Genomic DNA, 22,789 nt, shown 5'->3' with positions numbered 1-22,789 from the left:
AAAAAAGGCGAAAAAAGGTGAAAAAATTGCAACAAAAAGATACACCCGTCAGGCTGGTGGCTTCGGTCATGGCCGTTGTCACTGCCACTGAGACTTTGCCTTGCGTGTGGAGATGCACTGAAAACAGCAAAACGAGATGGGCTGGGAAAGGCATCCTGTGGATCCGCCAGGGATGTCGCATGGCGGTAGCTGAGCGGTGGGTGGTACTCGATGGATGTAAGCACATGGCGCATGGATCAGGGTACCTGGGCCGGCGGGAGTACCTGGCGCTGTACTTTTGGGCTGGTTTTGTTGGATCGCTGGGGCAGGCGGCGAGACGTGAGGGCGTGTAAGTGAGCGACGACGATTCGAGGCGATAACAGTTGGGAACGGCAAATCAGCTGATAACCGGTGACTCTATTCTCTTTTTTTGCAATTCCCCCAACATTGAAAGATTCGCATCTTGCGCATCTGCCCATATCAGCAGATGCAGCTATCAATCGCCTGACAGCGCCCATCCAAAATCCATCTCATCTCACCTCTATTCTCCCATCCTTATCAAAATCCCACACCCCCTCCCAGAGTGTACCTTAAAGTTGGTCTGCCGTAAGTGGCTAATCGCTGTACCCTTTTTTTGCATTCTAGCGCAATCGCTTGTGCCAGGTTGAGCCAATCACGCTCCAGCGGCATAGGCGCTCAACCTTTTTTTTCTCCGTCCTTTCCCCAACAACTTTTTTTTTTCTCTCTCTTCGCAAGTCCCCGCAGCCGAGGCAGCAGCCCCCGCAGTGAACAAGCTCTGTTAGTGGCTAGGTGTTTTTTGTATGTTCAATGCTTGAAGCTGCAGGGTTGCCAAATGGGCGAATGGGAGGCAGGGGATTGAAACGACATGCTACAACTTCGTTTTTATTGCCGTACCCTTGTGCGATACAGTACGGGGAAAGACATGATGGGACAACGGCTAATGATGCCTGTTACGAATTACATACGCCTGGCTTGTTTAATTCATGGTACGAACATGCCTCGGTCGCTTATTGCGTAATGGCAGCATCAAACGCCTGTGAAACTCATGTGAATGAACGGGTATACATTTTACCTGAATCCATGTATGTATTGCTCATTCCATGTCTACGATTGTTGATGACGACAGATTGCGAGCTACACTTGAACTGTGTGAGCCCCATCTATCCAATAAGGATAGTGTTCTGTTGTGCGTGTATATAAAATCTGGAGGTGGATACGCAGTGTATATGCACCTGGTTCGACAACTGTGCTCAGTGATGACACGATGTACGAGAGAATCAGGTGGTTTTTAATTTTCTCGTGCCTTGAATAACAATTGATTGAGGCTGAAGAGGGCCTTTGCGCACCCTGTAATATTAACATCGGTCCGTGAGATACAGTCAGTTCCACGATGTAACCGTGCAGTAATTAAAGTACTCTTTATATACTGGACGACAAGATAAGCCGAGACTTCCGTATTATTGAAACTATTAATAGACAAAGGCAACTGCTTTGTTATCATTTGTAAAATAACCAATGGCAGAAGAATCTCTTGCCTACTCAACATGAGAGCAGGCAGGTAATCATGTCTGATTGACCAAAAACATTTCTTCTCCAACCATGTGCTCGGTTCGTATTTGCCGCAACGACAATGGCCGAATTACCAGTTTCGAAAGCTTCAAATGGTAGACTGCATCTCCATGAGACTTGATAGCATTAACATCCACCACCTCCTTGTCAATAATGTATGCATTCCCATGATGCCCATATGTGACAGCTTCCCAAGCCTCAATTACAGGAGGTGTCAAAACAAAGTCCCACGTTCCTCTCCAGGTTATCACAGTAGGCTGCTTAAAAAAACGCTCCTGCAAATATTTCGGTGTCTGATATCGAAAGAGCCCCGCCAGCCCAGCCCGTCCATTCCAAATCTCCAAGAGTTCAAGGTTGGGCATCTCCCTAGCCGCTACCGCTGCTTCCAAGAGCATATCATTAGCCTCGTCCAGGTTTTCATTGGGTACGAGCAGCTCTGAAGTTAGAATCAGCGTGGTCAAGTTGTACCACTTCCAGGAGGGTTCGCGAGCCTGGAAGAAATGACTGGCATCTATAATGAACGACGCCGAGAGATGTTCAAGCTCGAGACTGGCTTTGGCGACAACCCGGCCGACACCACGTTTTGCCTGTCGGAGAGAGCTGCAGATTCTAAAGTGCAGCGGATATCGCTGATTGAAATTTTCAAAAAGTGTAAGTTTCGTCAAATGGCAAGAAGCGAGAGATTCAAAAAGTAATTGATAATCTATGTAAATAAATGACAACAGGTTAGTTGTCAACAGTCACTAGTATCGCAACACGCATGGATATCACAATGAACAACGAAGACAGGTAGCTACACACCGAGATCTATCGCCCTCTGCTTAAGAAGATTCCATTCTCTCCAAGGCTCGTAGTGGAATTCTCGCAGTCTGGGAAACTGGGAAACCAGCCGTGATAGCGCTTTTGGCTTCCACCGTCGTCGAGTCTGTTGGCGTAGCAGCACTGCTGTCACTGCTGGAGCTAGGGGCAGCGAAAACCACCATCGCTCTTCATCCTCGTAACTTTTGAATGGTCCTTTTCCCATGATTTTATCAAAAACTTTACGGATTGGAAGATGAGTGAAAGGATTCTCGTCATCAGTCCAACGATGCTGGTCAACGTTGGCTGCAGCGGGCATAGACTCTGGGAGCTGACCCCGGTCACAATTAGTAGAAGGAACATCAGGCTCAAAAGTGAGATACTTGAACCAATACACCGAATCGCTAGGTGAGTGGATGCTGATGTCGAGCACCAAGTTGGCCCTTGCATCCCATGTGCTAAGAGTTTCTAACAGGTCTTCGAACGAACGCTCTCTTGGTAGCGGTGCTGTCTGTATTGTCCATCCCTTGCTGCTTAAGTTCCAGAGGAGCACTCTCAGCGCGCCCGTAGTCTTGGAGCTCCAAGCAAAGCCATATGTAGCGCACGTGAATTTGATTCCGACGAGTCATTGCATCAAACTCGCTGAGGCGTGGTATCGTCAGTTTGATGCGAGTGAAGTTGTGCCGCTCGATGATTTCCCGCCATTCTCGGCATACTGTGGCATAGTTGGCCAAGCTACAGCCAGTCTTTGATAAGGCCTTTAGGGTCATCAGCCGGATCTCGACTGGTAAGATGTGCCATGATATCTTATCGTCTGTCATTGTTCGTACTAAAACTATGTTCATAGATAACCGTAAGAGACTGGTCCTTTGCAGTTGTAGGATAGAAGTTATTAAGAAGAAGAAGGAGAGAGAGAGAAAAATCTTTAATAGCTGTGGCAATCTATGGTAAAATATCCCCAACGGTACATATATGATGTTGTCGTGTACCTTTCCACTCCACACACTACTGAACTTTCCTGTGATAAACACTCTATTTCTTCCTGTGATAAACATTTTATTTCGATGCTATGTGGGCTATTCAATCCGTTTCCCCAAAGCAAATTTCGCTGGGAATATTGCTTGAGAAGGAAAAAATACATATACAACGATTTGTCTCTTGAGAGCCTAAGGGTAGACTTATATGTAGCACCTGTAACCGCAAGTATCCATGTAGCTCTACTAGAATAGAGGAATGTTTTGATACTACATGTGCTCATTAGGTACCTGTACTTTTGAAGATCATGGGGATGCGCTTCCCTCCTTCCATATTTCCCTCCTTTCGTATTCCAATCCTTCTGTATATCAGTCTCGACAACTGGGAAGGCTCGTCTTATTTACAAGTGTACAAATATAAAGCACGGCATTTTCTTTTGTCTCTCACTCTCACTCTCACTCTCTCTCTTTTCTGCCAGTATACCTTTCATCATCAATGTCAATATCCAATATGTTTACCAATATCGATATCCTTCCTAATCAGTCTCGTTCGCTTTTGCTCTTCTTTCTCTCTCTTGAGCTGGCGTTTTTCCCAGCTCACCCCACCACCCTCCTCCTCCCAAAATGTAAATTATATACTTGTCCTTTACTATGCCCTTAATCCTTGTTTGCCATTCCAGCGATCACGAAGACTGGCGGTACTAGGAAACGAACGAAAACGAGACGCGGCCCGTGCGCAACGACGGGCGGTGTGGAATCTTTTGCGCGTGACAGAAGATCCCATTTGGAGGTTGGCGTGGCAGTGGGCTTGCTTGATGCGTGCGACTTGTTGGCTTTGAGGTCTGGGCACTTGAATTCCATAGCAAATCATTTATAGGCTAGAAACTGTCTCAATTCTACTACTTCTACTGCTTCTACTGCTCTTGTCGCTATTATAAATTTACCAGCTTCTATTTTAGCATTCTTGCCTCTTGCTATATAAGCCTCTGCGTTTTACAGTTCCTATTTCTGTTTCACTCCTTGCTGAGCGAAGTATATTCATAGCCCGTCTCTGATCCACTATGGCACTATTGCGGCGTGCTATACTACTAGCTATACGGAGTATAAGCTTTTTCTTATCATCGGAGTGTTCGGGATGTTGTTACTATTGAGAAAGGAATGGAGTAAATGTGACGCCACCTCTCGGCGCTCAGTCGGGGTTTTCAACGTAGCCAATGTTCTGCCTTCATGTTATCTACGTCCGTTTCTAAGTTAATGTACCGTATCACTCTTTATGCATGTACCTTGATGTCTTGTCCATGTCATTCTGTTGTAATTGTAACAAGGATGAACAAAGCCAAAGGCTCGGCCTAATAATTTCACTCTCGGCAATATATATTGCATGCAAGATTGCATTTAAGTTGGTATAGATCTCGTAGCACTACCCAGATAGGTATAATAGCAGCATTACATCACATGTCTTTTATCATTCGTTTATTTCATTTCCAATTTAATGAGCCGTCTAAGATTCATTCCATCTATCTGCTTGGTATACACAACAGTTACGTCCTCCCATGTGAGATTCCCATTTCGTCATCTCGCCTATCCGAATCTCCCACTTGATAGGCTATCCATTTTCCCCCATATTCATGGATAGCTCCAATCTCAACTAATGCCAGTGAGATCCCGGCTCATCTATCCGCCTGCCCAACCCACCGCCCCCAACTCCCCAATAGAAATAGTAGCACCAAACACACCAATGGATTTCTTTATTTTCTCCGGTGCCTCGGTTCACATGCTCATATTTCGTCTTTTTCACCATCTTGTGAAGATTGTTGTCTTCATGCCACTACTCATATCCCATCATTCCTCGCAATCTGCGTAAGCTGCTGAGTATGTTTTACTCACCAGCTTCACGGCTTTACTAGACACACGCCCCTCCAAATCCCCCCAACAGAAAATTAAGATAGAAAACGGCCTTGTTTCGAGTTACACAGCGCTAGCCACCTGCAAGACGCCACACAAACAGCCTCACCTTATCCGCTGGTTCTAGTGCCGTTCTAGAAGATTTCTATAATAGGCAATCTGTGAATATATGGGTCAATTAGTAGGACACCGCATTGGAAAAGACAAAGAGCATATTCAAAGCATCCTTGATTTGAACAATATCTTCATATTCAATTGTTTTGCTTAAATGCCAACTAGTCATATCTCATACTCGTTAGTCCGGCGCTATGCTATCTCGCTGGCCCATGTCATTCCAATGTCGTGATATTCATAATACTCATAATCCAAATTCGTAAAAAGGGAAGCCAGGTCAGTTGCCCGCGCAGTTATATCTACTTTACACAAGGAGAATCGCAGGAAAGCAAATATCAAGGACACTTAATGAAAAAAAGAGAGGCAATAATAGGAAGATGCGAAAAAAAGAAAAGTAAAAAATAAGGCAGTAAAGACAAAAAAAGCAGGCTATCGCTTGTATGCCAATGAAATCTGTGTGTATATATATATGTCTGGGTGTTCATGTCTGCCCATCTGTCGTAATCATGAGCGGTGTTGCCGCTTCGGGTCGTGTCATTAATTGAAACTCATCATCGATGAGCCCCTTCTCCTGCAACAATTCTCCTTCAAGCTCCAAGTGGGCTGCTCCAATCCCCGTGAGTGAAACGGGAATCGTTCCGTGCCTTGGATACGCGAATCCGCTGGTTGGTTCAGTTTGGCCCAAAGTCTCCTCGCTTGGAGAGATCCAGCGTTCACTCGTGCTTCCTCCGTTGAGAAGCTGCCCCGCCCTCTGCGCACCACTGGCGTTGTAGCTTTGCCGGGGATCAGGCGATTTGAAGCCCGGTGAACGTGAGGCGATATAGTCAGGCTCCGACTCGGTTTCTGGCGTCGTTACCCGAAGTGCTGCCCCATCACCCACCCTGGAGGAGCTTGCGGTTGCGTCTGTTGAAATGGGTGTATCAGCTGTATCCATCTGCCGGCGGCTTGCGTTAGACGATGGTGACCTAGGCGGAGCTTTTCTGAGCCGCTTAACTTTGATATTGGCTGTGTTTTTCGAAAGCTTGAGTCTTGGACTCAGCCGAGGCGCTTCAATATCGACATCCGGGATAATGGTCGCTTCCTGAGCTTCAAATTCTATATCAACAGCAGAGTCTTGCCTGTCGGCATCTTCTTCGCCGTTAATTTTTCTCTCAGGCATATCATCCTGAGACTCATAGCCCCTTGGCTGATCTACTGCACTGATAGGTGACTCGGTTACAATAACAGCGGGGATTGTGTGTGCAACATCAATCTCTTCATCTGCGTCCCTTGGCTCTAGCGTAGCGTCTGCGTCTGCGTCTTCAAACACATCATTGGCGGCTGACCCTCCCCAGCTAGATTCAGGCGCCATAGGAACGGATAGTCCATGCTCGACCCTTTCAGCTGGATCATCACCAGCTGTAAAGTACTCTGTGCTTGCATAGGTACTGAGCTGGGTCAGGGGCCGTGAACGTCGATCGCTAATGTTGAGGAATCTCTCTGCCGAAGGTGTCGGAGTTGGCTGCAGCCGTACATCGTATTCACTTTCCGGTACCACAAAACTATCTCCGCTGTCGCTGTAAGAGGGAGCTATGTTCCTGTTTGCAGCCCAAGCGGACTTGTATGCCACCTCATTGCCACCCATATCGCTAGGCAGTGGGCTTGGTGGTGACCTGCCCCGACTCGTGTAGTACTGATCATAAGGAAGAGGCCCGCTATGCAGATATGTCGAGCTTGGGTAGGCCAGTTCCTCATCAAGGTCCGCCGTCCTCATTGCAGAGTGAGACTCAACGTCGTAGCCATCCGAAAGATATTCGTTGGTCTCGGCACCAGTATCCACGCGCACAGGATCGTGATCCGAGCGCAGTGCATCGCTGTGAACATCGTCCGGGACAGTTCGCGGAAACATTCGCAGCAGTGATGAGGCCTGTAACCTCATCCGTGGGTCATCGCTGAGGCAAATTTCTGTCATTTGTCGATACCAATCTGGTACATTAATCTCAGGTCCCAAGATAAGCGGTCGGCCCTGAGTTTCAGGCTCATCCTCAAGCATCGCAAGCCCCCAGAGCACCATACCAAGCTGATACAAATCCGATTTGACCCCAATGTACATTGATAATCGTTGGTTGGACTCGATCAGCGCCGTCGCCTCGGGAGGCTCCCATCCTACGGGACAGCCTCGCCGATTGATGTCGATAATCTTGGCATCGCCAGCATCATCAATGACGATGTTGGACAAGGTAAAATCTCCCTGGACAAATCCTGATTCGTGGACATCAGCCAGCCCCTGGACGATCTGTCTTGCCCACTTCTCCCTTGTATTCCAGGGGAGACCAATGTTGTTTTCTTTGCAATTCTCAAAGATGATGTCAATCAAGGCGCCCTGGCCAGCAAAGCTGATGAGGAGACCTTTAACCTGCTCATCATCATCGTCGACAACCACGCCGTAAAAGTCTATAACGTGTTTTGAAAAGCGCAGGCCGCTCAACGCATTGACCTCGTAGAGGAATTCTTCTACAGTGTCGGGGCTTGGAATCTCCTTCTTGATCAACATCTTACCCATCACGCTGACCTTGTAAACAAAGCCAGACATGTGGGAATCAAAGACAATGTCTCGCTCCTTGACTCTTCTACACCCCAAGTGCCTAATCTGGCTGACAGTTGGATAGTGAATAATTTCCTTGAGGGTGAATTGTTATTAGTCTGCCAACAAAAAGGGCGATGCGTCCCAATAGATGCGACGCGGGGGCAGTCACTTACATTACCGTCTTCGACTACATGAACATGTAGTCTTCCGTCGGTAGTCTCGAGCTTCAAGTTTGTCACTGTGTCGTAAAACTGGATATCCTGTAGACTATCACGAATAGCCTCGTATATCTTGGTGCTCTTATCCCTTTGATATTTGGTGTGGCTAAGATCCCACTCTAGAGAATTTTCTGGTGCATCTCGGTAATCAAGAGAGATGGTGACGCGGCGCCAGATGTGTTCTTCCTCACGATATGTCACAAAGAATTTTTCTCTTTTTGAACGGTCTCTGAAGTGCATACTCAGATTGAGAATCCACTCCCTCTCTAACTTGTCGAGGATCATTGCTTCATACTGTGACGTGGTCATGGAGCAAGTATCAGCAACAGACGCCGCGTCTTGTGTGGCGTACTCGTCATCGGCATCGTCAGCTTCATTGCCATCTATGTCTGAATCATCCGAATCAGCATGCGGAATGTCGGACGACGCATCCGCCGCCTCAAATTCAGCAAGGTCGATGGGAAGTGACTGTGCATAGGAAGTAGTTTCGTGGAGAGGCTCGCCAAAGAAGCTCGGCGCACTAGAGTGGGGGTCGATATGAGTTTTTGAGACTCGCCCGCTGGGTTTGCGTGGATAGTGAGACCGTCTGTCGACTGATGCCGCCCTTCGCTCCTCTGCTGAAGGCTCTACAGGAGCCAGGTGCTTTCTATCTTCTGACAGCTGGCGCTTGAATGTTTGAGCTCGAGGTAAACCAGGCACGACTCTTTTTGACATGCGCTTTATCAGGCCTGGGCTGGAGACGGGTTCGGGAGCAAGTCGTTGATCGGCGGAAACAGACGAAGCTGAGGACTTTGTGCTTCTTGTGCTTGCTGAGCGGGCCAAGAGCTTGCGCAAAAAGCCCTGTTTTACGGGTAACGGCGACTGCGGCTGTGACTGAGGTTGCAGAAGCGACGGCGACGTACATGGACGGCCATCTGGTAGAGACATGCTGAGCAACAGGCTGGATGTGTATATAAGGGACTTGTCGATATGCGGTGTGCGGCTGCGTACGTCAGGTACCCACTACGTGTAGGTAGCACGCAGCAAATTATGCGCAAAAGTATAGCAGATGGTCAGATTTTATCGCTCTTCTAATATTGTATTTTTAACCAGTGAGATATCAGAAAATGGCTTTATTATCGAGCGATGACAGCCAGTCGTGAGGCTGAAGCAGGGAACAAGGAGGGGTGCTTGAGCTTTTATGGAAGCTAAGCAGGCAGAGCGTTGCTATATATGCCGATTCACCGAACAACCAGCTTCGCCGGGATCAGCAGGGCAGCGAGCTGCTGGAGAAAAAAAACCTGTGAGTGCTCGAATAGATCACGGGGAGCTGCCAGGGTTTCTGACTACGTATGAGTCAAGAACAAGAGCGGATTGTCTATGATCGACGCGGAGGACGCACGCAGGAAGACGTGAAGGCGGCTGGTGAATGGATGGCGAACCAGGCAGAAAAAGAGATGAGACCCGGTCTTGTTAGTGGCTGACCAGCCTTGTTGTCCAGTAATAACGGCAGCTTGGCGGATTGTGCGAGGTGAGAGCAGGTGAGGCAAGGCGAGGCCAGGACGAGGGGCAAGGCGGGATGGATGGATGGTTGGATGGAGTTTTTTCCAGTGTAAAAGAGCCGCTTCGAGGCGCGAGGCAAAATGTGGGCGGCGAAGCACAAATAAAAGCTCGGCTCCCCCACGATGGAGAAGGGGCAAGCAGAAGATGGGAGAAAAAGGAGGCAAAGCTCGCGGCAAGGGGAGGTAGAAGAAGGTGGAGCGGCCTGAGAGACACGGAGGAGGTTGGCGAGAGAGACGAGAAGCGAAAAGAGTCGATGCCGGGTTGATCTAGAGATGAAGAACGAGGCATGGACGAGATATCCGGAGTACGCAGTACCAGCAAGTACATCCCGCACCGCACATCAATTAGCAAATTGAACCCTGGAAATGGGACGCGGGCTATTTCTGGGGTCGTGACCAGCCTTGTGCTGCCGCCACATCTTGGGTACCCGTCGTTCCCAGCAGGAGGAGCAGTACCCAGTCGTACCTGGTACCCAGGCTCTTGGTTCTGGCCCCAAGAGCTCCCGGTCTGTTCGAAAAGGCCTACCCGGAGCTTGTCTGTACGCGGGATCAAACCCCAGCAGCACCAGACAGACAGACACTTTTGCCTGTGGCTGTACCTGTAGCTGTACCTGTATCTGATACTTTTCGATCCCAAGCATCCTCCCAGCTCAGTTACGCAGCCTCCAGGGCCTAGGCCTGATCGATACATGCTCCTGCAGCAGCATCATACTTTGTAAGCCCAAGGCAGCGGGAGAGATGGACTCGATGGAATGGCGCTGCAGCTCGTTAGCGGCTAGGCTTGCCGCTGGAGTCGTGCCCGAAAGCCCGCCAAAATCGCCTGCCGCTAGCGGGTGCGGTTGCGGTTGCTGCTCCATAGCACGACAGGCTAGCCCGGCCTAGGGTCGTAGGGGAGCCTAGCAGCTGCTTAGCGCTGTCAACTTCCAAGCCGGGCTGCGGGTTGGGCGCCGCTGGACCCCTCCTTTCTTTCAACATCGCCCGCTGGCAGAATCAGGGTGCGCTGGTGCTCTCAGTGGACCTCGGGCTGCCAATCGTCCCTAAAATGGGCGGCCACAGCACTGGATGGTACCCTCCCGGTGCTCCAAACGGGCAATCGGCGGTGGCATGACGCGCCAACAGCAGGGCCGCAGCCACTGTCACAGCGGGGCCTGCACCTGTGATGGGCTGTTTTCGCGTTCCTCGCATGTGGCTTCTGCCACCTTAAGTCTTTCAGGCCATTGACGCTCATTCATGCCGTGTTGCGATACTCTACCTGCTCAACCGCAGTCGCTAAACTCAACTCTCTCTCTCCCTTCCAACCCACTCTGCCTCCAAGCCTGCCAGCAATCTGTACCCAACCCGCGGATCTCACAGCTCCCAGACCACACCAAACCAGACCTGCGTCGTCCTGCTTTTGCCGGTCACAGCTCTCCATCCATTCGCCCATCCGGGGCCAGGGCCTCAGTCAATCTGGACCATAAACAAAGCCGTTGCCCCATCGACCGCGCAGCTCATCTGCTCGCCTTCGTGACCGCCAATTCGACGACGCCTGGCCAGCTCCGCCCGCTTACCGTTTTTGTCGGAGCCCTACTTGTGGCGAGAAAAGCCGTGATGGGAAGCGACCGAAGCTGCTGCGATTGCCATGGCAACGACGCCTCGCCGGTGGTAGGTCTCATACCGAGCACCAATGCCATACCACCATACGAGTCGAGCGCTCGCTAGCAGCCGGGCATGCGATCAACAATAGTTCCATCATGGGCACCTTGCTTGCCTGCCAGGTTGCCCGTTTTGCTGGCGTCGTCGCACCGACAGCTTGGACGTCGGGTCAGCCACGAACCGGGTGGTGGTAATTGGGCAGCGAACTAGCACTCAAAGAACCTGACGAGAATACGAGTCTAGCAGCGTTGTGGTGCTAGGTTCGCTGTCGTTGTACAGGCAAGTAATGCTAGTGATGGTAGTTCTGACACAGGCTCCAGTCCGCAGGGTCTTTGCCAACGAGCTAGATCGGACTATGCCGCATCGTACATGGACGCTTAATCAATCGCTTCGGTACTCGGACGGCCAATCTGCCAGGGCAACTGGTACATACTGGTACTTGCACTGCCATCTAGCAGTACCATACCTTCAGGCCATGGCTATTTAGCATCTTACTGACCTAGTCACATATCACTGCTTCGGGAGCTATTGACCTAGCAACTATCCGCGCCACTTGTCGCCTGGACTCGGCCTTTCCGGAAGCCTCGAGGAAGTAATTTCAAGGCAATTAGACTTGGGCAATCACAAGGTCAGGTCAGATTTCAATTCAGGTATCCATCATAATAATCGCTACCACGAAACTGGCACGACGAGTCCCTTCGCGAATCTAGTGGGTTGATATCCAGAGCCCAACAGGCCAAGCAAACAGCGACATCGCCAACATGATACTCCTGAATACTATACTCTATTGATAAAGGGCAGATGTGATATGCTCCTACAACTATTACGCCTGCAACTGGCCTAGTAGCAAGCACGAAAAGACCCCGATCGCCCAACGGGAAAATTGCAAATTGCTGCCCCTATCTCTCATCCCTACTGGTCTTACACGGAATGCATCCGCAGACTCATATGTCAGCCCCCCAAGACCGGGCCCCCGTTCCGAGATGATCTAACCTGCGTACGCACGTCATGCTGGCAGCAGCTCTTTGTTGAGACCGGGCCATATTACGGAGAACTCGTGGGAGGCAGGTTACCCAATACGATGGGCCATTAAGACGACATAGCTCAGCAGCGTTCCTTGTTTTTCTTGTTTTCCAGTAGCTGCAAATCTCATCATCGTCTCCCCTACTGGCCATACTCGCTTGTGCGCGCAGATAAAGGCGCATGCTCTGGACTTGCAATTGACCACTAGTGTGGGGTCAGGCATGACTGCATTGCTAGCCGGGCCAACGAGACAGCAGATGAGGCTGCAATCGCCAGGACGAGACGGGCCTTACATGCGCTCATCATGATACCGCCAGTAATACAAGCATCTCTCGCAACAATCGCCTCCCGAGTGTGCCCTCCCGCATGCAGCTCGCGATATGCACATGCCTCTTCCATCTGCTCGCCTTTCTCGCATCAACTTAGTCGCCCCTGTGTGGTGTTGTAAGCCAGTCTGGCTATGGTCTGGCAGCTTGGGCACAACCGCGGGGTTGTTGGGCCGAGCATCAGATCAGCAGTCGAGAGCCTATCACACCCGAGTGATGCATCACTTTACGCACGTTCCCCTTGCATGCTCAAACCACTTTCTCCTGAGAAGACTCTAGCCGTAAACAAGACCGAGAAGTTCAAGCCGTGATGCTACTGTTACCAGGTCCTACTATTAGAGATAAACTGCTTGCCATCAATCAGTGGTCACGAGTGTCCGAAGCTCGACTTGATAGGCTCTTTTCTCTTTTCTACTTCCAGATGTCCAAGTCTAGCTAGGCCCGTCCCGCACCACCGTCCCGCACACCGGATCGGAGCGTCAACCCCACGCGCCGTTTCAGATGGAACAGCATAAAGATGGCCGCCTACAGTGGCCTAACTCTGATGCTGTGTAGCGTTGCTCGCGAACCGTGCGGCATATGCAACGACAAAGACAGGTTTCCGCATAGGGCAAAGCTGTGCAACTGAGTGCAGCCTAGTCTCTTCCGCAAAGGCAGCCACGTCAATTCGCCTTGTATGATTCATTCCCAAGACATCATGTAGGAGGCTCACTAAGAAAGTGACGTTCTTTTCCGCCGCGTTATGAATGACTAACAGCTGTCTTTCTCTAAACTTGTAAACTAGATTGTTATTTCTCCCATATTCCAAAGTGATGTCAGCTTACTGCCAAGGTCCTAGCGGAGCAACATACAAAACGATCAACTCTCCTCCACAAAGTCACGTCATATCACATGGGATTTACAACCAGGATAACTCGGCTTCGAACCAGATAAAAATATGTTTATTCGGTGTGCTATGCGTAATATATATACCTTACTTCCTGCCCTGCTCTATGAATTGGAGATTTGCCGCTTCTAAGCGCCCGAATATTCTACATTCCCCCGCCTGCCTGCCCGTTTGATCTAATATACATGCCATTTCCCCATCTTTTCTTTCTTGTTTTCTCCCCCTAGAGTAAAAAAAGAGTAACAAAAGAATAAAAAACCATGGCCAATTAATTTTTGTGTGTTTTTACAAGATGAGTAGGAGTAATTCTGTCCGCCAAATCGTTTCTCAAATCCAAGCTCTGCCCGAACATCAGATAACGCCCAGCTTATGCTCCTCCCATGTCATCATATGACGCTGTGTTGTGGTGTAGAGAATAGGGGATGGTGAGAATATCCAGTTATATTTCCACAAGGGAAAATACCGTTCTCTCCTCTGCGAAAGTGAGAATCTTCCCCCATTCTCTTTCTCCTACCTCGCATTGCTGTATGCTTTCCAAGATGTGTTATCCCAACTTGTCGCATATTAGGCATTTAATCATCTTCTTCCTTGGATTCAGAGTCGTCCTTCTTCTTCTGCTCAGCCTTCCACTCGCAGATCTTGCAAGTGTTGGCCTTTTCGCGGTCCAGGTTGGGGAAAACCAGGTCAAAGACCTCAGAGTACCAGCTTACGGCGTGGCCTTCAATGCCTTCCTTGATAGTCTACATAGGGGTGAAAAATCATTGTTAGCACAAATTCAAAGCGTAGATAAAGCGATTAAAGAAAGGAAAGTTGTGCAATAATAAAAAACATACCTGAGGAAGTTCCAGCCAGTCTGACATGTTATCCTTGGGGAAGATGATAGTCTTGCATCCTGCTCTCCTGGCCGCCACAGTCTTCTCCCGCAGTCCACCAATGCGGAGGACCTTGCCGGTCAGTGTAATCTCACCAGTCATTGCCACGGTGGGGTTGACAGGCTCGTCCAGCGCCAGAGACAGCAGCGAAGTGGTCATGGTGATACCGGCAGAGGGACCGTCCTTGGAAACAGCACCGTCGGGAACGTGGAGGTGCATCTTGGCCTTGTCGAAGAAGTGGTTTTCGGGGAACTGGTTGACCACGAAAGACTTGGCGTATGAGTAGGCAATTGTAGTTGACTCCTTCATAACGTTCTTGAGGTTACCTGTGATTTCCAGGCCGGGTCGTGAACTCGGTCGGAGGGGCGCTTGAAGAATGGACTCGATGTACATGGCAGCACCGCCCATCTGTGTCCAGGCCAGGCCCATGGAAACACCAGGCGGGCTCACATCGTACAAGCGGTCAGATGTGAAAATTGGGGGTCCAATGTAGTCGGTCAGGTTGTCCTTTCCGATGCTGACATGGACACTATCTGGTACTTGTAATGCTTTCCGTGGCTTTTCTGTAGTCTCGTTCTCACTGGCCTCGGTGGCGGCCTTCTTTTCACTGCCTTCCTCAGTCTCTGCAGCAGACTCCTTAGCCTTCTCCGCAGCGGCCTTGCCCTCCTCTGTCAGAGCCTCTTCTTCGGGTAGGACTTCCTCTCCAAGTTCCTGGACGATTTTCAGCGCTGATTTGCGGTAGACCTTTTCAATTTGCTTCTTAAGGTTTCGGACACCTGATTCTCGGCAGTAAGACTTGATGAGCTCCTCGATGGCCTCGTCGGTGAGTTGGACATCTGCGTCTTTCAGACCGGCGGCCTCCTTGGCAGCTGGCCCGAGATATCTGTTGGCAATGGCCTTCTTCTCATCTGCGACATATCCAGACAGGGTAATGAGCTCCATACGGTCCAGAAGAGGTCTGGGGATGGTGTCAGTCATGTTGGCTGTGCAAACGAACAGAACCTTTGACAGATCAACAGGGACATCCATATAGTGGTCCAAGAAAGAGCTGTTCTGTTCAGGATCCAAAAGCTCCAGCAGAGCTGATGAAGGGTCTCCCTGGTAGCCCCGGCCAATCTTGTCAATCTCATCAATCAGGATGAGAGGGTTCTCAGTCTGGCACTTCTTCAAAGCCTGGATGATACGACCGGGGAGAGCACCGACATATGTTCTTCGGTGACCCTTGATTTCTGCAACATCGGTAAGACCTCCAACACTGAATCGGTAGTATTCTCGGTTAAGAGCTCGAGCAATGGACTTTCCGATACTCGTCTTTCCGACACCAGGAGGGCCGACGAAGCAAAGGATTTTACCCTCGACAGAGCCACGCAGCTTGCCTACAGCGATAAACTCCAAGATTCGGTCCTTGACGTCTTGTAAACCATAGTGGTCCTCATCGAGAACTTTAACAGCGTTCGGGATACCAAAGTTCTCTGGGCTTCTCTGACCCCAGGGAATCTGAGTGAGCCAGTCCAGGTAGTTTCTCGTAACATTGAATTCAGAGGCAGCTGTCTCCAGGTGGGCCAGCTTGTTGATCTCCTCGTCAAAGACCTTGCGGACAGGATCAGGCATGGCAAGCTTGGCGGCCTTTTCCTTAAACTTCTCTACCAGCTTATCCTTGCCGTCTGATTCCAAACCGAGCTCGCGGCGGATACCCTTCATCTGCTCCATGAGCCAGTATTCCCGCTGGCGCTTGCTGATCTTACTCTCAACATCCTTGGTAATCTTGGACTGTAGCTGAGCATTCATGAGTTCCTTCTTGAGCACGATCAATGCCTTTTGCATTCTCTCTTCAATGTTCATGCAGCCCAAGACTTCCTGCAACTCATTCTGCTCTCCAGATGAGACGGCAGCGGCAAAGTCAGCCAGCTTAGCAGGTTCTGAGGTGACGTTTCCGGTAGACTGGCTCATTGAGAAGGTAGAGATCTGGTCGCGGAAGAGGTTGTTCATAGTAGCGACCTCCTTGAAGACATTGACAATTTCGTTGGTTACGGCGCGAATGACAGGGCTCTTGGGGTCGTAGGGCTCGTCTACCAGGTTCTCCACGTTGACCAGGCTGACGGGGTATCTCTTAAGGAATGAGGTAGGCTCGTACTTCTCGGTCACCTGTTCTGGTTTCTTCTCCACGGCGCTCTCCTCGAAGCTTGTTACTACATCACCCTTCTTCTCTTGGGTCTCTTCCTCAGCTGTCTTTTGCGGTATCGGTTCGGGTTCCGTCTGTGACTTAGAATCGGCCTTGTCCGCATCTTGAGTTCCAGGTGGAACAAGACTGGACAGCTTGATTCTTCGGTGTGGGTAAAGAATTGCTGTCAGGGCACCCTCCTGGCCGTGAATGGGGAAGGCACTGGTGATTTGGGCAAAGACACCAACGTCATGCACATCATTCACGTTTCGAATAATGTCCTCATCCTCGTTCTCATCCTTGAAGAGGAAGGCTCCGACGTAAGGCTGACCACGCTTAATGGACTCGGTAATTGCAGTCGCGACATTAGGATCCTTGATCGTAATGGCTTTGTAGAAGCCTGGGAAGAGCGGCCGTCGGGCAATTGGAATTGCCAGGACTTGCGGGTACACCTCTGGAATGACTGGTTTTGACAGCGCTCTCTCAGCAGCTCTGCGACCTCGTTTTCCGCCCTCGCCACCCTCACCGCCAGAACCCTCGTTGCCCGCGCCAGATCCAGCACCGGCAGCACTGCCAGCCGCATCGCTAGGCTTTCCATCTTGTGATGATCCGCCCTCGTTCTTCGAGGCTGATGCTGTTGAATCGGGGTCGGCAGTGGTGGCCTTGGAGTCCTCCTTGGCATTGTTCTCAAGCTTGGCTTTGGCATCTTCTGATTCCCTTGCAGGCTCAGCGGCAGAGTTGAAGAAGTTGTCCTTGTCCTTGTTGTCCTTCTCTTTGCCCAGTCTCGTGGATGTGGAGAAGGACGCTCCCGTAAGCCGGGGTCGCAGTCCGGGATAGCGACGGCCGGCGATCTGAGTGGCCCGGAGAGCCGAGCTGAAGGTCCATGCTCTGGGTATAGAATCGGACAGTGCCCGGGTTGACTGTGAGGCTGCGGAGCGTTCGAGTATCAGGCGCCCAGAGGCTCGGGATCGGGGCAGCATGGTGGAGGGAGGGGATTCGAGCTGTCGGCTAGCCGGGGTTCGGAGTCTGCTATTAGAAATACAAGAGCGACAAGGGAGGGAGACAAAGAGAAGAATTACTCGGTACTTCTTCTTCTTCGTCCGTTTTTCAGTAGCAATTCATGCGCATTGCCCGAATATCCTTTGGCAGAGGGTGTGTGACTGAGTAATCCAAAAGCGAAGGCTCGGGTCGAAAGGTGGTTGAGCTTGGACTACCGCATTTAATAATACAAGAGAGCTCTAGGCGGCATCCAGGCTACGACATGGCCGAAAATTCGAGGGCCTAGTACCTTCCATCGGCTGAACTGCGGGGACCTGAGAGTTGCTCGAGTGCAAGTACCGTAGAGATGGACAGCGCGGAATCCGGAGTAATCGGTCGGAATTGGCGGGGTAGCTGTAGCTGTGATAGGACATGGATGGGAGATGTCAAGTTTAAGCGCATCAATTAGACGTGGAATTCTCAATTTTGTTTACGGGTCTGTTACTACTGATTATGATATACTAGGGAGTTTGGTGTTGAGTTGGCACTCATGCGACTTTGTTGCCGGAGAGTTTTCAACTTGATAACAGCACCTTTTACTAGCTGCGGGGCAAAACGAGTCCACTATTGCTAGCACCAGCATCGACTTAATAATACATATAAATCCGCACTTTGACATTAATAATCTCAATTGTTGACTGAAAGTTGGCTACCCCGGTATAACTGCATGTCTCATGTCTCTGTAATAGTTACTCTAGTTACTCTACAAGGCCTAAGTACTCCGTTCTGGATTATCCCTCGCGGGGAGTTTTAGTAGTGATGTCCGAGTACCGGGTAACCAACGCTCAACTATTCAGCAACACCAAGAAAATAGATAAACTATCGTCGCCATTAGAAATAGCAAAAGCCTGGAAATGCTCACACGAGCATCATTAATCTGTAGACATTCTATTTTCACAGCTTGATACTACAGATACCTTCCATTTCTACATATACTCGTTATTTCATGCGTGTAATATTTTGCTACTATTCATACATATACATCTCATACCCCGTCTCTATTTTACAGCCTAAAGAAAGAATGTTCTATGCCAAGTTTATCAATCCAACATGGTGATATTATATACCCCATGTATCCGGTTGCTCCCGCTGCCCTCCAAGTAGCGCAGAGATATCCGAGCCGCTGCTAGCCTATGCCTTTTCCCTTATTCGACTTTTTCACCACCGTCATCTCCTGCAGACGACCGAAGAGATGTCCTTTCCGCTCTACCCGCGTGCTTCCGTACAGCCCTGACTCGCCTGTTTAACTCGCTGGATACTGCCCGTAGAGGGCTTTTCATTCGTCGTCTCAGTCGATTGCTCTGTTGCAGCCGAAGCTGTCTCTCCAACGCCTTCTTCATGCCCTTCAGCTCTATATGCGAAAACGGTCTTAACATGTCCATAGCGCTCTTCGTTAGACTTGCCTTCCGGCTACCGTCTAATGCTCCCGAGACATGTTCAAAATCAGTATTTGTAAAAGCGTAGTGTAGACGGGGATATTGTCTCTCAATCTCCCTCAGCTTGGCAGAGACGCTAGCTGACCAGGCGGCCAATTTGCGCAGCTTCAGCCATTGCTGCTGTAAACTGAGGACAGCCGCATTGGACGCTTGGAGCACGCGCGTGTTTCTCATGTGGCGGCGTTCCTGGAGGTTTCTCTTCCCGGGACTCCATCCACGCCAGCGCGGCATCAGCATGGTCTCGCACCAGCGCATGGCAGGCTCCCATTGGCCCATCTCGGCCAGATACCGAATCAAAAGATTCCAGTTGCTCCGAGTCAACTTGAATCCAGCTGATGTAACCTGTTGAACGACTTCAAGCATTTCCTTTCCGTTGTTCTCTTCTCTAAGCGTCTTGGCCAAGATTGTTATAGGTCTGGAGACATCGTATTCGTGGACGGGATAAATGCCTGTTGCTTGGCGGTGTCGCGCTCGAGCGAGGACTCTCTTCCAGGTCTGATTCCACATATTATGTACTTGGCTGAATTTCCTGTCTTTAAAGTAACCCAGCATGAGTGCGGAAATCACTTCCGGGGGGAAAGGCTCGCTTCCTCTATACTTGGGGAACATGCCGCTGTATAAGCTGATGGCCTCTTCGGCTGTCGTATAGTCTCGTAGCTCGACCAAAAGCTTGATAGCTCGGCCAATGCTCTTGGTTTGTTTCTTCAAGTGTCTAATATCACTCGGAAGCGTTGAGACTGCGTGGGCATCTCTACCCTTTGCACTGTAGATAAGCAGAGAGCGCAAGTGACCAACAAATTCTTTACCAAGCTGCCGAGTTCGGCTAGAAGATGGCTTCTTCTTGAAAGAAGCTTCGGCGAGCGCTACTTTGGCATTGAAATTCATTGACTGACCTGCCTTGAGCAGATGCGAAGCCAGAATCTCGACTAGTCCGAGGTCACCAATACGAACAGCGCCAGCCATGACAACGGCAAAATGTTCTGGACCAACTGGAAACAGCTTCTCCTTATAGGCAGTTCGCAAGAGGCGATAGGCAGGCTGCACTTGATCTACCCTAACAAGAGCCTGAAGGAGAAATTCATGAGTTTGATGGTCCCATGCGAGGTCAAACGACTTCATGGCTTGGAGCAGCTCGTAGCATTTGCTGAGTTTTCCTTGCATGCCGTTGAAATAAATAAGCTGGTTCCAGATGGCTGTGCTTGTTGCATTTCGTTCCGCCAGTTCCAGGCATATCCTTTCCGCCTCCATCAGTCGGTCGTTGCGACAGTACGCCATGACAAGGGCCATTGCCATCTCCTTCGATACGGGAACCCGACCTTTTTGAGATTGGTTGAAGAAACCGAGAGTGGCTTCTAGGTCACCCTTCTTGGCAGACATGGCCATTATATGAGCATACGTAAAAGAGTCGGGTCGATACATCTTGCAGATCTCGCTGAAGCAGGCCACCGCTCGATTGTAATCTTGCGCTCTCATATAGCACTTAAGCAAGGTATTCCAAATATCAAGGTCGGGTTTGACTCCATGGTGATCTGTCATGAGTCGAAGCTCTGCTTCTGCTTTGGTGACATCGCCAACCTGCGCATAAGCGTTCATCGTACTCCTAAAGGCCCTAGGTTTCTTCAGCACGCGAGGATATTTGCTCACATATCGCCCCCATAGTTGTTGAACGGCTTGGACATCGCCCACCCCAGCGTAAAACTTGAGAAACTTTTCATACCCCCATTGGTCCAAGTCTCCCCAGGCACGGTGCCAATCTTTGTAAATCTCCTCTAGTATAGCAGCTCCGGCCGGATAATGCAATTCAAACATATGCTGGAGCAAAGCGATGGGCGGATGAGCGCCTGGAAGCTTGCGATATGTTCTATATAGCTCCGATAACCAGGTGAGGTTGGATTTCAATTCAGATTTGCCATGCCAAGACTTCAGCACGCGAAGCAAATAATCCTCATATAATTGGTGATCATCAAAGATGTTCAAAATAGCAGTCGCTTGCCTCGGTTGACAGGGTTGCGCCAGTGCTAGCTCTGCCATCTTTCGCCTCAGAGCATTAAGTCCCAGCCTTGTCGTCTCATAGATGTTGATCGGGCGAACAGCTTTTGCACCGTCAGACGAGAGATAGTTCTCAAAGGAGAAGAAGAGCTTGTCGAGGCCCGGCACGTGTTCGAGTCGTTCTAAGCGAATGGCATCAGGTCGGCTGCCTGGTTCAAACTTGAGGCGAGATGCGTAGAATTCCAGCCATACACTTATAAGCATAGACCATTTTTCATTGGCAATGGTATCAGCCAGAATGTACTCAAGACCCCCGACCAGACCTTTCAGCTCCAGGCCAACTTTTAGCCTGCTGATAGCATGCTCCAGATCGCCAGATCGCATGAAAGCCAAAACACCAGCAGCCAGAAGGTCGTCATCCCAGTCAGCAATATCAATCTGGCGAAACAGCGAAATAGCTCTCCCGATCTCAACTATTCCACGCGATTTAGAGAGATATAAGACCATGGCGCGGCGGAAGTCCAATTGATGGTGTTCGTCTAGCCTACAATACAGATCCCAAACATCGTGATAACGCTCTTCGCTTTGATGCAAAAGCATATCTTCCAGGAGCGCCGCAGTCGACTGCAACCGAGATAGATGGTTTGTGTCTAAGGAAGCCGAAGGCTGCGAAGCTTCATCTAAAGCAGCAGGTTTCGAGTGGGTGCAATATTGATATGAATCTCTCGCCACAGATGATGCTCCATCGTCTCGCTGATATACTCGGCTCCCCACCGAAGAAAGAGCTTCCATTCCTGGCGGGGCAGAGGCATCAGTCGAGCCATGCTCAGCAGTAGCCGTGGAGGAGGTGAAGTGCCTCCTTCTGGCATTACCACTCGCACGACTTGAATCTTGAGGTCGCGGCAGACCCGGGTACAATCGCCGCAGGAGAGAATATGTAGCGCTCGGATATAGAAAGTCTAGCAGAAAGACTGAAGCAACCAGCCCAGTTTGTAGCGGGCGGTTGGCATTATCGGCCTGTTCCTGCTCGGTAGTCCGGCCTATCGCAGGCCAGACGCTGGATAGCTCAATGGCAGATGCTCCATGCTGCCAGAAGCCTGTATGGAGCTGGCGACAGCGTTTCGTCGAGCGGGTCGGCTTCGGAATAATACGCTGGATGTTGCATGATTCCAGACTCGCCGCCGCCGTTCTTTCGAGCATTGGTCCTAGCAGGGAGCCTCGAGTCGCAGACCTCCTGCTAGTATGCAATATAGAGTAACGAGAGGGTCAAATTGGCATGCCTCGGGCGGCAGCCAGGTCGTGGATGTTGCTTTTCGAGCAATGGAGGAGCTGGATGCGGGCCCGCGTGTGTTGTAGTGGCCAATCGTCTCTGGAATGATGGTGAGTGGGATTGTATTTCTGTCGAAGACATAGCCCGCAATGGCATCCAAATTCTTGCCTAGAGCTTCCGCAGGCCGAGGCAGAGATGCGTGGGAATGAGGCCGTTGTTAACGCAGAGCCAGCTTCATCTTCGCACTTTTAACCATGGTCTGATCAAAAAAGATACCAAAGGTCCGGGTGGGTCTCCGGAACGGGTAGTACGATATTTTTTGCGCTGCAGTGCCCGCCACAGTCAGCTGCCACCAGCTGTGCCCGGCTGCAGAGATAGCAGATAAGAGGGCCCACCTAAATTTTATGATCTGATAGCTACATTGGCGTTCCGAGTAGCACGAGTATCTGTAACCACTAGCTCTGGTAG

At 50.2% G+C, this 22,789-nt stretch overlaps 6 protein-coding genes across 6 annotated transcripts; 1 reads left to right on the top strand and 5 right to left on the bottom strand.

The window, feature by feature from the left end:
• Positions 1–1,244: 1,244 nt before the first annotated feature.
• GGI43DRAFT_428544 (uncharacterized protein) lies at positions 1,245–3,188 on the bottom strand (the record flags this gene model as incomplete). The annotated part of the gene is made up of 3 exons (XM_083208975.1): positions 1,245–2,272; positions 2,371–2,786; positions 2,857–3,188. The coding sequence occupies 3 exons, from the start codon at positions 3,186–3,188 to the stop codon at positions 1,563–1,565; spliced, it is 1,458 nt and encodes a 485-aa protein (XP_083059327.1). The 3' UTR covers positions 1,245–1,562.
• Positions 3,189–5,436: 2,248 nt separating this feature from the next.
• On the bottom strand, positions 5,437–9,333 carry GGI43DRAFT_93066 (uncharacterized protein). The gene is made up of 2 exons (XM_083210527.1): positions 8,100–9,333; positions 5,437–8,019 (listed from the first exon to the last, which is right to left on the bottom strand). Exons 1-2 carry the CDS (start codon positions 9,069–9,071, stop codon positions 5,842–5,844), a joined length of 3,150 nt encoding a protein of 1,049 aa, XP_083059326.1. The 5' UTR covers positions 9,072–9,333; the 3' UTR covers positions 5,437–5,841.
• Positions 9,293–10,789, bottom strand: GGI43DRAFT_93180 (uncharacterized protein). The gene is made up of 2 exons (XM_083210529.1): positions 9,526–10,789; positions 9,293–9,465 (listed from the first exon to the last, which is right to left on the bottom strand). Exon 1 carries the CDS (start codon positions 10,374–10,376, stop codon positions 9,597–9,599), a length of 780 nt encoding a protein of 259 aa, XP_083059325.1. The 5' UTR covers positions 10,377–10,789; the 3' UTR covers positions 9,293–9,465; positions 9,526–9,596.
• Position 10,790: 1 nt separating this feature from the next.
• On the top strand, positions 10,791–11,496 carry GGI43DRAFT_93064 (uncharacterized protein). Its single transcript, XM_083210526.1, has one exon. It carries the CDS (start codon positions 10,916–10,918, stop codon positions 11,384–11,386), a length of 471 nt encoding a protein of 156 aa, XP_083059324.1. The 5' UTR covers positions 10,791–10,915; the 3' UTR covers positions 11,387–11,496.
• A 2,529-nt stretch (positions 11,497–14,025) lies between these two features.
• On the bottom strand, positions 14,026–18,001 carry GGI43DRAFT_93147 (Lon protease C-terminal proteolytic domain-containing protein). Its single transcript, XM_083210528.1, has one exon. The coding sequence runs from the start codon at positions 17,566–17,568 to the stop codon at positions 14,320–14,322; it is 3,249 nt and encodes a 1,082-aa protein (XP_083059323.1). The 5' UTR covers positions 17,569–18,001; the 3' UTR covers positions 14,026–14,319.
• A 477-nt stretch (positions 18,002–18,478) lies between these two features.
• GGI43DRAFT_409016 (uncharacterized protein) lies at positions 18,479–22,574 on the bottom strand. The gene has a single exon (XM_083206436.1). It carries the CDS (start codon positions 22,249–22,251, stop codon positions 18,772–18,774), a length of 3,480 nt encoding a protein of 1,159 aa, XP_083059322.1. The 5' UTR covers positions 22,252–22,574; the 3' UTR covers positions 18,479–18,771.
• Between the last annotated feature and the right edge of the window lie 215 nt (positions 22,575–22,789).

Source organism: Trichoderma evansii, assembly GCF_050947405.1.
Source record: "Trichoderma evansii strain SZMC 28006 chromosome Unknown GGI43scaffold_14, whole genome shotgun sequence".
Lineage (NCBI taxonomy): Eukaryota > Fungi > Ascomycota > Sordariomycetes > Hypocreales > Hypocreaceae > Trichoderma > Trichoderma evansii.
The sequence above is the reverse complement of the archived record's forward strand: the minus strand, read 5'-3'. Positions and strand labels throughout refer to the sequence as shown.

Bases quoted from the DNA above. Each gene is read 5' to 3' on its own strand.
- GGI43DRAFT_93180 (XM_083210529.1), bottom strand. From the start codon at position 10,376: ATGTATCGATCAGGCCTAGGCCCTGGAGGCTGCGTAACTGAGCTGGGA.
- GGI43DRAFT_409016 (XM_083206436.1), bottom strand. From the start codon at position 22,251: ATGCTCGAAAGAACGGCGGCGGCGAGTCTGGAATCATGCAACATCCAG.
- GGI43DRAFT_93147 (XM_083210528.1), bottom strand. From the start codon at position 17,568: ATGCTGCCCCGATCCCGAGCCTCTGGGCGCCTGATACTCGAACGCTCC.
- GGI43DRAFT_93066 (XM_083210527.1), bottom strand. From the start codon at position 9,071: ATGTCTCTACCAGATGGCCGTCCATGTACGTCGCCGTCGCTTCTGCAA. The intron at 8,020-8,099 runs GTAAGTGACTGC...TTCACCCTCAAG, and splicing joins ATGTAGTCGAAGACGGTAAT to GAAATTATTCACTATCCAAC.
- GGI43DRAFT_93064 (XM_083210526.1), top strand. From the start codon at position 10,916: ATGCCGTGTTGCGATACTCTACCTGCTCAACCGCAGTCGCTAAACTCA.